The 13,583-nt window shown below is 39.8% G+C and overlaps 1 protein-coding gene across 2 annotated transcripts in view; it reads right to left on the bottom strand.

Moving 5' to 3' along the window:
* SLC9A7 (solute carrier family 9 member A7) overlaps positions 1-13,583 on the bottom strand; it is a 74,955-nt gene that overhangs the window by 42,820 nt on the left and 18,552 nt on the right. For both annotated transcript variants that reach the window (XM_064646205.1, XM_064646206.1), the window contains exons 2-3: positions 1,431-1,630; positions 59-136 (exon numbers count right to left, since the gene is read on the bottom strand). In XM_064646205.1, coding sequence (XP_064502275.1) covers positions 59-136; positions 1,431-1,630 — 278 coding nt within the window. The remainder of the gene's footprint in view (positions 1-58; positions 137-1,430; positions 1,631-13,583) is intronic.

Raw genomic sequence — 13,583 nt, 5'->3', positions numbered from 1 at the left:
TAATCTCACATTAAAAAAAAAAAAAAAGTCCATTCTCCACAGAAATTATTACACTTACTTTCTTTAGGCTATAACCAGCATGAAAAATAATTGGAGGCAACAGAATGTTGAAAAAAACTTCTGGGTCAAATGTTACCTACAAAATAAAATATGAAATTTCAATTAGAAACAGACCTACACAAATCATTAGGTCTTTTTCCTCTTTCATTTTCTCACAATTACTATTTTTGGTCGTTGAAATAGATAAGTTGACTCTCTAAAACACTGTCCATCTCTATATATATACAGCAGCAAAAAGCTGCAGCTCTTGTTGGTAAACAGCATCTAGGAAAAACATCCATTACATCCATCCCCAACGATAATCTGGCAGCAATCCCTAACACAGTCCTCTTTTTAAAATTAAACATTTCTAGTAGAAATGATGCTGGAGAAGATTTCTCTTATTGCAACACATGATTTTCATGTGCAAACTAAATGCTTTTTTTAGCTTATGTTTTTTTGAAAGTCAAACCACTGTACAGTTATTTTAAGCCAAACAAGTCAGATACAAGACTGGTTTTCAGGAATTTGGATCATTCATCACTTGCTTGTATTTCAGTAGAAGTTCCAGATATCCATGAAAGTCTACACTACACTTAGGAAAAAACTCAACATTTAAAATCCAAACAAGACCCACACACGTGAAACTGACTTAATTCTCTTCACCCTCTGCCTAAGCATAGGTTAGAAGACAAACAAAACAAGTGTGCGCTGCCAGAATAGGATTCATTCCAGCTAATTTTAGATATCTATAGCAGACAGGTACGTACAAACAGACAACTAAACTTTCTTCATAGTTAGCAGAATGAAGTATTTTTAGATTACAAACCTTAAAGTCTCAATCCCATACTTCAAAGTCTAACTTTTATATACATAAAAGATGCTTAATTCTTGATACTGAATAAAAAGCCAAATAGGACATCTGAATAACAGTTGATAGGTGAATTTCGCTTCCAACACCAGACTGCCTCATTTGGTAGATTATAGGAATACAAGCAATTACTATTTCCTGACAATAAACAGATTTTAAAACCCTAGGAAAAAGAACAATAAGAACCAATCAGTTTTCACTAATTTTCATTTTCCTTATATTGTGTTTATACGAGGCAGCATCAGGCTTTTTTTGTTCAGCTGGTCTTTGTGAATTCTATAAATGTTAGAAACATACATTAAGTCTTCAAACCAAGGGCTTTAGGAAAGCACTACATACATGCAATGGAGCACAGTTTGCCAGCAGCAATATAATACAGAAGGTGCTCTTGAATTAGGCATTGAAGCACTGTTACCATCAGCAGTACTGACATTTGACACTAACCAACATTCCAATGGGATGGAGAAAGGAAGATGAAGGAGAAACACTCAGCCAAGCACAAGAAATGGTGTAGCCTCACCTTTCTCAACATGTCATTTTGCTCCACGTTGTGGATCTTCCCAGGGCTTATTTCCCCTTTGAGTGTGTACTCAAAGAACTTCCCGCTGACGTTGACCAGCAGGGTTGTGAACGGCCTGTCCTCCTGCGAGCAGCTGAACGGCTTGTCATGGCCGCTGCTGGAGGGAGTCCCGTACCTCAAGATCACCCCAACTATGAGTCCTGGAAGAGAGTTAAAAATCCATTAGGCTGATTCACTACTTTCTGTACCTTTCCTGGTTTCAAATAACATCCAAGTTATAATGCATGAGCCTTAATACGTACATGCACCATAAACATGTTGCAGTGAATTGTGACTACTGGTTTCCTGCAGAGGAAGAGAGGATCTGGGCACATCAAAACTATCAATGAATTTATAAAATCTGGTATGTGCCAGAAGGGACAAACGAAAGGCTCCATTTCAAGTTTTGTCTTCCTCACCCTCAAAGTGTAAACCTCTAGTTGCATGAGAGGCTAAACACTAGGACACCTCAAATACATATCACCTGCTTTAGGACAGAACCGACCATACACACCACTGCCAGAAAACAATGAGTTCTGTAAACACGTGACAGTAACTGAGATGAAATAGTGATGTTTGCCCTATTATTTCACAGCTGCAGCAAGGATGCAGCTTTTTAGCCTGACAATTCTAAGCCAGTAAACAATGCCTCTTGCACAATCTCCTGTGTAGTCCGCAAACTCTGAAACTAAAAGTCGGATGACATGCACGAAGAAGCCATTTGCAATCATTTTCCACTTTTCACATGAGCAAAAATAAGGCATAAATGAGCAATAATAACAGATCCAGGATTCAGGAATATAAGACTAATTACGTAGCCAGCTGAGATAAATCCAACCAGAAAATGACATCAATAATGGATACATCAAACACAGTGACAAAAATAATTTGTAAGCTAATGGAAGGGCCATGCTAGGAGGCTAGAGAAGCACCAAGTTTTAATTGTTCCTTTTACAATGTACTAAGAAAAGAACAAGACTCCAGTTCTGCAAAGAGAACATATAAGAACAGTCAGAGTGGTTTTGATCTGGCAAGTAAACAAATTGATACCCACTTACTAAATGCTCCCCTGTTGCCTTAGGGTGATCTGCAATTTAATCCTTGTTCCAGACAACTACAAGATGAAGACAATGTCTGATGCTTTTGTTGACAAATCAGTAATCAATGCTGCTTTTGCTCTTTGTGACCCTCACTCTGAATCCATAGATCTGTTTCCCTGGGTAGTAAATGAAGCCGACAGGTAATAACCAGAGAATAAATGAGGCAAAACGAAGGTAATTCTACCACACACCACATAAACCCCAAGCAGACATTATAGCATAGTGTAAAGCGTGACCAAACTGTACCCCAAAAAGCCAACCAAAAGAACGCATCTCATTCTCTTCAGGTTCATGGTGAAAAAACAGTTTTAATGCAAGCGAAGCTACAGCAGGTAGCAGCTGTGACACTGGTGAGCGGTTCACCTCCAGCCCTTGTTCTCTGTGATCAAGAGGACATAGCAGCAATAAGATAATTCCAAAGTAACGAGAAGATTAAGTTTTATTTAGAAAAGAGAAGTACACACTCAAAGAGAATACGGGGGAAGAAACCCTCTTAGCAAGAGAAATCTACTCACTGAAATTTCAGGTGCTGACAGTTTAAATACAGAGTTTTATACAAGCATTCTCCTAACACCACTGGAGCATTTTACAGCTACACATGACAGATGTGGCAGAAACACAGCTCTGCAAAGTGACAGATTATGGCCAGTCACCTCCAAGCCACTTGCGTTATGAGTTATGGCTACAGACATCATTACCAACCCAGCCAGGCAAGCAGTCTAAGCTTTCTGCTGCTCTCCCCCCACTCACAGCTAGAAAGAGCTAGGCTCATAGAATACATCAGCAAGACTGTCTGTGTTAAAAACTGATCTAACCAACATCAGCCAGAAATCCTACAGTAAATCAGAAGGCAGAATGAAAGCTGTACAGATGAGCTTATACGTAGCAGTGGCACAAAGCCAAATCTATATTGCTACTAAGCTGAGAATAGAAAGGAAAACACTGATAGATGTAATAGCTTCTTAGGCTCAGAGACTGTCCTTAGTGAATTCATTGCAAAAGCAGATGGGAAACCCCATTGCTATTGTATTAGTAAGAGGCACTGGAGAGCAGGAGGTGATTGCACTATACAACTGGATGTAATCCACTTTTACACTTCCTCCACAATAAAATATACCAGTTATGTGCCAATTATATCCATAATTGATATTTAGCATTTGAAGCTAAACATTCTTTAACTCCCAGAGTCCCATGGCCCAGTAACACAGCCACAGGGAATTTGCATACACATCCTGCTGATAAAACACCAAACTGGATGAGCTTTGCACTGAGCATCACAGTTCAGGAACATGTGATCCCTGCTGCCAGGCTGCTATCTTGCAGCAGGATGCACATGGACCAGGGTGTCCACTGTCTAGGCAAGAGGCTGTCACAAACAGTCACGTGGCTAAAGCTACCCACAGCTCAGCCATTAAAGAAAATAGGCATGAAAAGAGATGAGGCCCAAGGAGGTCCTTCCCTGTCAACTACATTTCAACCTGAAGGAGACTCAGCAGAGATCTTACTGCTGGTTGCAGCTATCCACTGGGCACACAGAGAAGAGAAGGACAGAATCTTCTGGAAGTGCACAGCTATTAAGACTAAATGCAACAAACTTGTTGCAATGCAGGTGAAAAAAGTTAAGCAATGTTTGTTTTTTAAACAACTAAGTGGCTGAGCACCAGAACAGGCTGTCACAAAGGTTGTGTAATCTCCTTCCATGCATAGAGCCAAAACTCCTGTGAGTATGGCCCTGAGACTCAAGTTGTGGGGGCCTGCTGTGAGCAGAGGGCTGGACAAGACTACCTTCAGAGGTCCTTTTCAGCCTAGATTACCCTGCAATTCCTAGTCTTTCACATGACCATTTGGACCTCCCAGACAGGTCTTTTATGCTGCAAAAATTTCTTTAAAATCAACCGAATTGCTTTCTGGGTCAGCCTTGGGGTTTTCTGTCACTTTGGAGTTGTGTTATTATTTGTTTAAATGAGAAACTGCACTTCTGACTCTCTAAGTCAGAGAAGAAGAAATGGCAATATTACAATCTCATCATAAAAGTCGAAGAGACGCAACAGACTAGGAAGGGACTGCTTTTACTTCCTCAATTCACCCTGACTTGCCTTGGGTCAAAACTCACCCTATGGAAAGAAGGCAGATGGACTGACCAGGAGATATTCAACTAATGCTGCTTAAGTACAGGAAAGCAGATACTGCACTATAGCAGGGAAGGCACTTGCTGGTAGTCTTTCTCTCTTTTTTTTTTTATGCAATAGTAGTCAATCTTGGAAGTGACATTACAGCAACCCATTGACTGGTTTGTGAAGCTGGGCAGCCTTGTCAGTGGTGAGAGCCAGTCTCACCTTGACACACCATTTGCCTAGTCTTAGCACAGCCCACACAGAGAGGCAGAACAGCACATTTTCGGTACTTGGACACCAGTTTCCTCATGGTGAAAGGTGACAGTGAGTAAAACAACTGTTTGCTTTTTAAAATACACATAAAGGATATGTATAAAAAGAATTTCTTACATTTAAAAGTCTAGATTTTTTTCTCCTTACTCCCAGACTGAAGTTTTCACCAGATTAAAAAAAAACTTGACAAGAAGGATGAAAGAAACCCCCGTAAGTATTTTCAAGGTAAACGACCAATAACAATACACAGTGTTTATCACACATGTCATTTTTGTATTGGATGTTCGTGTGCATCGAGATACCACAGGTTGAAAGTTTTACTTTAAATAGCCTGAAAAACCAACAGAGAAAGTATTTTTCCTATTACAGGGTCAACCTTTGAACCTCACAATCCACACTAGTTTATGAGGAAGTTTCAAAACTTTTACAAAATAATTCAAACAGTGTTTCTGATCCAGAACTGAGCTGGTAATGTTGCATATTTTAAAAAAATCAGATGACATGTTATATACCACCTCCAGAAGCATCAGCAACTCACTCTCTATACCGTTCTATTCATGTGAGGAGCAGCTGTGGGAGCTGGGGTTGTTTGGTCTAGAGAAGAGGAGGCTCAGGGGAGACCTTATCACTCTCTACAACTACCTGAAAAGAGGTTGTAGCCAGGTGGGAGTAGGCCTCTTCTCCTACGCAATTAGTGACAGGACAAGAGGACATAACTTCAAGCTGCACCAGGGGAGGTTTTGGTTGGACATCAGGAGGAATGCTTCACAGAAAGGGTTGTTAAATATTGGGATGGGCTGCCCAGGGAAGTAGTGGAGCCACTGTCTCTGGAGATGTTTAAGAAATGACTGGATGCGGCACTTAGTGCCATGGTCTAGTTGACAAGGTGGTGTTCAGTCAAGAGTTGGACTCAATGATCTCAGAGGTCTTTTCCAACCTAATTGTGATTCTACAATTCCGTGTTGCTCTGAGCATGGCAAATCTATTAGCTACCTTCTCAATGATTCAACATTGCCAGTGTGGCATTCATCAGCCTGTCACACCACCGCAGAAGAAAAATGGGAAGCCTGTTTTGAAATCAATCCTCATCTTTGGCAGTTTATGTTCAGCAACACAAGCACAAGACAAATACTTAAAAAAAAAAATTAAAAAAAAAACATTTTTAAACAGGGAATGGAGGCAAGTGATGACAATTCTTGAAGTCTGAAGGAAATTTTGGGGATATCCAAACCCTGAAATGCTGAATAACATATTCAAGGTCATGCTTTGTTATTGTCTTAGGGCTATTTTAGATAAGGAAGTTAAAAGACAGTAAACAAGCGGGTAATTCTTCCTCCTTGTAGGCAGACAGAGCAGTATGTTATCAAGGGTATCTTTGTAATAAGCATTTCATTCACCTTTAAAATAAGCCAAACTAAGCATAGTTTTGAATTTAAATAAACAGATTATGCAAAAAAAGTTATTGGCACACTGTGCAGAACCAAATGTCAAATTAACTTGCTGGCTCTGTGCTGCCAGACAAATGTGCACTGTGCACACCCTTGCCTTCTCGTAAGCCTTTGGTTCCAAAAAACTCACAGGGCTGTCTATGATGGTCAAAAATGCTTTTTCACTAACTGCTGCTCTGTTTTTTCCTAGGGGAACTAATTCTTCTTCAGGTTGTGTCATGTTAGTGTGATTTACATACTCCTATTATATATAGTGAAATGGTCAAAAAAAAACTTATGAACTACAGAAGCAGGCAGGTATCCTTTATTCTGTAATGCAAATTCTTACTGACAATGGGGTTAAACAACAGGTTTAAGGCAGAGAAGGAGTAATTTAAAAATATAACTATCAAGAGATTTAAAAAGAAGATTGTTTTGAAGTTTCAGTAGTTAATTTTTGAAGAATTATTAAGTTTCACATACAGTTTCACATTTGCACAGGAGAGTTATAACTCCAGAAAAATTAGTTTGTTCTAAATAATTTGTAGGGATGAATAGACACTACTAGCAAGATGGCAACCACAGAAATAAAACGATAGCCAGCAAGAAAAATTGTTCCCTATGTTCTGCCCCAGAATCTAAAATCCAGAAAAGACAGCTAAAACAAAACAAACAACAACTTCCAAAAAAACAACCAAGAAACAAACAAAACAACACCCCACAACAACCCCACACCATATATCAAATAGCCCAAAACTGACAGCTCAGCCTTGGAAGAAACTGCTGTGCTGTGGTAAGCTCCTGTGGCCTCTAGTCCAAGCATGGGACTATGAGTCAAGGCTCCTGAGCCAAATCCTAGCCTTAGTAATGACTCAGTAGAACTTGGACAAGCCACAGAAGACAATTTAAAGAGACAATCTCAATTTAGAAATAAGATACCACAGTTATAAAGGGCATAGGTATTTGTAATCTCAACTCAGGTGTTTTCAAGTTCATTTACCACATAATCATTGTTTCATGCAACACACATTTAACAAAGCATTTGCTGTTAAATATTTTACAATTAACATTTGAAAAGCTTCTTTATACTTTCAAAAATATAAGCATCCCTCCTTAGGTATAAAACCCAAAGCAGTGAAACCATACACATACTAATACCACATATGTTCCTAGAGATGTGTGCAGCAATGGGCCACCACAAAGACACCAACCTCTGCCCCAATGTGGCTCCCTTTCCTTGCCTCAGGAGTGATTCCCTAACTGTAACTGGTCCCAGTCTCACGACACAGAAGCAGAGCTGAAGCATTTCTTTCAACACAGACTTCTAAGCCAGATGAGGAAAACCCCAAACACTGACATTCTTTCCCCCAGGCACATTGGTAGGCACCAAGAAGAACAAACAGCAGGAGCAGGAGCAGTTGTATGGTATATAACAGAAAGCTTTCTATTTAATCCTTGAGTTCTGTTACTGCTTTCCCCCATTTGCATGTTAGAAACACTTGGCATATCTCAAACAGGAGGCCACAAGTTCCTCAGAGTCTGAAAAATAATAATGTCAAGTCTTTTGTTACAAAAAGATTTACAGTAATTTCACCTGACTCAGGCACTAGCAAGAAATGAAGTTTCCCAGTTTAAAAGAAAAAAGCCCAGAAAATAATTATCCCCCTTCTTAAACGTGCTGTAAAGCTTCAGAAGAAGGAGTTATTAATCTGTCATTGAAAGGAGTCAGGCTTCAATCTGTAACCCAATTGAAACTCATTAAGCAGCAGCAATCTCTTTGCTGACACTGTCATTTAATTTTGAAGGTTTGACTTAAGCAGAGGATGAAGGGGGAATGGGCAGGAAATACATTCATTTTGGCACAGCTTTGAGCTCAGAGACCTCACAATAGCTACAAGGAGTGCTGTTAACTATAGATAAGCCTGTTTTCTTACTAGAAACAGCTTGATATCCCTGCCTCAGGCCTTCACTTGTTTGAAGGAAGTAATGGATGTGTGTGGAAGCCTTCATCTTAAAAACCATACCCAGGAGCTTCTGATTAGGACAGAGTCCAAAACAAAGTCTTAGGAAGAAAAGAATAGGAAGAATTTTGAGCAAGGTAAATGAAGTCAAATCTGCCTCAAAAACGTTTTCACTCAAGGAGAACCTTCCAGTGCTTCTCCCTTCCCAAGAGGTCTTTTTGCACCAAATCCCTTATATTTACTAACAACACAATCTTCTACCTGTGGAAAAGACAAAGGTTTGAGTTGACTGAATTTTCAAGGAAATCTTTTTTGCTGAGGCAAGCCCCATGCTCTGTAGCTGTGGGCAGAAAACCAACCAGCACTTGTAAACAAAATGGTTTGGGGCTTATAGAGAAATGTACCAACCCAAAAGACAGAAACAGCAGCAAGATGACAGCTCTGGCTGTCTGTGATCATTATGTCTGACCATAGAAGTCTTGTTAGTACAACATCCAAACACACACAAGCCAAGAGAATATCTATTCCATCTCATAGGAGCAACCTGCTGGTTAGAGATGTCTCCCAGACAGAACCAAGAAGCCACGTTCCCTCTTTTTCACCTTTCTGAGTGACTGCTCTGAGCACAGGCACTTCAGTGATCATGGCCTTACCACAAACACACCACAATTCTCAATCCCACTGTGCGGCTGTTCTGACATCCATCCCACTTTACATGCTATGAACCAAAAAAAAAAGCCAGTAAATATTCTTCTAGGACCTTATGGACAGCTGAACAGAGGATCAAAGAAATGTACCATTACTTGTTTTCATATACAGGGCAAAATTTAAGCAGTTGTCTTAGTACTAAATGCAGAAGCCAGCAAAGACTGTGGCCACAGCCTGCGGTGCGTGAGTAGTTGCATGACACTTCTGCCTTTCTGATTCCCATGAGCAAGAGAAGAAAGAATGTACTTTGACTTGCAATGAGAAAAGCCATCCAAAAACTCAGCTTGCTTACAAGCAGCACACTGTCCAGAGGTCTCACAGCTGCATTTCCCAACCTTCTATACAGCCTTTTACCACCCTTCTTCTTTCCTCCTAAACTGGTACAAGCTTTACCTTTTACCAGCTGAAATCACCCTACAGTTCCTAGTCACTAACTTCTTGCTCTGCTGCCACTAAGACTGATGCCTCCTTGCCTGCTCCTGACAGATTTCAGGTGCTGCTGTGGCCTGACATTTTTGCCATACCTTACGTCTTTTTTAGCAGCAGTGGTCCCAGCATGGTGCCCAAGTGGTTGGGAACCTATAATTTCATGTCTCCTCCTAGGACAAAGGTGGCAGCTGAGTGATAAAATAATCACGTTTATTAGAGATGAAGAGCAGCCAATTGCTGCTACACAGAATATTCTGACCCACTGATGTCCAGGACAACTACTGACATCACAGGGGTTTGGTGCAAGACTCCTTAGAAGGGCAGAAAAAGGTAAGGAGTAAACTCCCTTCCAAAGGCTGATAGCACTTAACATGAGCAGAACCCCTGTGCACCCTGTGAGCTTGCTCTTGTCCAAGCCATTTTAAGGGCATAAAGCATATTTTTTATTTCTGCTGTCTTTTGGCCATTCACTCCTCTCCCTTGCATATTCTCTCAAACAAATACAACCTCAAGAAAAAACATAAGAGATTCCTAGGCTGAGACAGAACGTTTTCCCACACAAACAGTTTCAACACAACAGCTCTCAGCCCCACACTAAAATCTTGGGTTTGGATGTATGCAAAATAGTCTCTATAAAGCAATTCTTGCATCTCAAGGCAGATGAGTACACTGTCAGGAAGACACCAAGCCAAAAGAAGGATCTTTGTTTCAATTGCTTCACCACTGCACTCTCAGGGCTGTTTAAGATAAGCATCATGAAAATAGCCTCCAAAATTCAAGTTTTTTCTCATGATATGATTTATAGCAATTAAAAGGTATTAATTTTTATCAATACATCTATGTCTTAACTTTCAGTTAGAAAATTGCTTAAGTCAACTTGCTCTTTAAATAATTAACTGCACATGGTACTTATAAAAACCTGGGAATTTATACATTTTCCACCAGAAGTTAGAACAACTCCCACTTCGTATAGAACTAGAGGACAGGGGATGGACTCACATCTACTATCATGAGGTAGCACAGAGTATAGCAGGCCATGAAACCAAGCACTGCTGCTCAGCATGCATATCCTTTACCATTTTTGCATACAGGAGTTTAGGTAACCTGCCACATTACTGCTCAGATGTAACCTTCACAGCCTTTTCTTTTCACTTTTTCATTTAGATTTTTCAAGTGAAATACAGTATCAGCTAATTCTGGCTTCAACTCACTTTCACTTCTCCAAAGATACTCTTTTCTTAGATTAATAAAATGCTTGATAGAATCATGTAAGTGCCAGTGACAAGAACATGCAAGACGATATTTTGTCCAGCCTACAACTGCCATCTCATACCACAAAAAAAGTATCTCATTTAACAGCACCACGGCTGTTAGGGCTCTGGTATCAGATAAGTAGTTGAAACCAACAACAGAAAACCCCATAAACAATGGTGCGTCTACATAAGAGGTTACTCCACCCTGTGCTGCAGTGATGAGAGTGTTACATCCATCAACATTGCTGTCTAGAGAGCTACCCTCTGAGAACATGCAAGTCTTCATAACTAGTTTTTTATTTTTAAAAACTACATGCTAGTACTGTTGCTTTTGGACAACATGGTTAAAAGTTGGGTGATTAATTAGACACTTGGAGAAACACCTCTTGAAACTTTAAGAAGCATGTATTCCAAGATTTGTTACTATATAAATTTGCAGGTTAAAGGGCAGTGTATGTGCACTTATTAATACCCTCAAAGCACAAAAGTTGGATCAGTAGCTAACACATAAGGACTGCAGATTTACTTCAGTGGGGGTAAGTATCTAGGGGAATTCATTGCAAGCTTCTATGTTGTGTCCACCAAGCTTAGTTTTGGTACCATACCTCTGTATACCCTGACATTTAGGGAAGCCACCAGGAGTGGTGAATGGCTCTTGCCCAGAGCCAGCAGGAAACGCAGCTGTTATCTCTTCCAAGCAGCCAAGTGTTAAAACAAAGAGAAACCAGTCAGAGCCTAGGCTTTCCCCTTTCTCCCATTGCTGCTCCAAGTGCCAAGTCAAAAGACAAATGACTTTTCCTTTCATCCCACTGCTTGAGGCTTCCAGCTCAACTGAGCATTTTCAGCCCAACATGACACTTTTTACACTTCAGAAGATACCTTTTAATATGCCTCAAAGTATTAGACAAGTTAATATACACCCCATAGGCAGACACTGAATCTTCTCTGTGCGATTCATGTTAAAAAAGCCACAGATGTGCTATAAATGAAGTTCATTTTTTGTAGACACTGAAAGTCCCTGGCACACTTGAAGAGAGTTCTGATTTAACGATTTGCCTGTTAAAAGCCATTAGCAGTTTGCAAGAGCTCCCACACATTTATCTTGCAGGTTGTTCATCAAGATGGATGGGGAAAAAATAACAGTAATCAACCGCAAACAAAACAAATTACAGTGTTGAAGTGTAAGCATCAACTTAAGTCTGAAGAGCAAATCTAAAAGTTCAAGCTCATATTCAAAATCTAGAGCCTTATTAGGACAAAACCGATATGTTCAGACAAAGCGTTTGCAACTGCAACTGTCATGACTAAAGAGAAAGGGAAATGATCAAACAGTGATTCAAGTCTCCAGAGAGAAAAGAAAAAAAAAAAAGAATAATTTTTTTTTCTCTTTTAATGTCAGCTGAACGTTACTTGGTAAAACCACTTTTGAGTCCTAAAAAAAGCCACTTCCGTGAGTTTAGAGACTGCAGTGTGTTTGGAGAAGTTTTAGAAAACTCCCAAACCACATAACAGAGTTTTTAAACTTCAGATACGCAGCTTCTTACACAAAAGTAATTCAAAATGTTATTAACTACAGCATGGATTTCCTTGGTGAAATATGTCAATGTAATGACAAGTACTTTTAATTTGAGCATTACTTTCTACTGGCTAAGGGTTTGCAGAAAGAAGAAAGTCAGATTCTTCATTTAGGTTGCCTGAAAAACAGAAGAGACAGCTGTTTCAACAGTAGCCTCCAACACAACCTTGCAAATTTGGAATACAAGATGCAAAGGATGAACACTTGCCACTCTCACAAGTAAGCCCAACTGGTAGGAACCTGCAGATGATTAGCAATCTAGAAAATTGACCCAAAGACAAAACCAGAGTTCAAATCAGAAGTTTGGCATGAAAGAGCCCTTACGTTCACAGATGCTGCCTAAGCCAGTTTATTCAGACGATATTTCTTCAAGATTCCCCGTGGCTTTTGGCTGGAGACAAAAATAAAAATTTGTCTTTATGGAGCAGCCTCAGCTGCTTTTTTCTATCGTATCAGCAGACCCTGATCTGCAGCTTTGACTGTTGCCTTTTCACTGGCAGGTGTGGGTTGCCCCTCTCATTTATCTCCTGTGCATTTAACAACCGGCTCCCTCTGGAAAAGCCACTCAGCAAGAAGTGGACTACCAGAACATGCAAGCTGCAGCACTACCTGGACACTAACCTCTTAATACCTCCTAAAAAGGCGACCTGAGACTTACAGTAATTCCCACTGATGAGGAGCAAAACCAAGGTCTGATGTGCCATATAAAGTATTCTTTCTGCAAACTGCTTAGAAGTTTAATACTACAAGAGCATGGAACTCTAAAATGGATGATTACTGCTTTACCCTCCAGACACAGTGTTGCAAGCACACCTCAGATTTTAAATGGTGAGAGCTCTGGCAAAAGCTCAAGGTAGTTTTTATAAGAACTGCTCTCACTCTGAGGTTGCAGAGTATTAGGCTTATTAAATATTAAGGCCAGACAAATTGCAGAGTTGTCAACAAGACTCAAGACTTTGCAATCCAACACTGACAGACTGAGTGGTCTCTGTGGTATCTTCACCTAATGTTGCTATAGATTTTGCAAAAGGAGTGATTGCGTGAAAGTAACTTGATTTTTTTTTCAGACAAGGAGTAGAAAATATTTCTGTCAGAACAACATTTCACAGTTCCAATTTCTGAGGAAATGTCTCATAAAAGCAAGGCAAATTCTGTCAAATAAAATTTATACCATTGTATTTTGCTAGACTTATGTCCTATCCTTATTAATGCCTGTGCTTTAAAAAAAATTCGCTGCTAAAGATTAACTAGAGACATTCATAAAGTTTTTTAA

Source organism: Pseudopipra pipra, chromosome 2 (genome assembly GCF_036250125.1).
Source record: "Pseudopipra pipra isolate bDixPip1 chromosome 2, bDixPip1.hap1, whole genome shotgun sequence".
NCBI lineage: Eukaryota > Metazoa > Chordata > Aves > Passeriformes > Pipridae > Pseudopipra > Pseudopipra pipra.
Note: the sequence above shows the minus strand (reverse complement) of the source record. Positions and strands in the feature narration are given on the sequence as shown.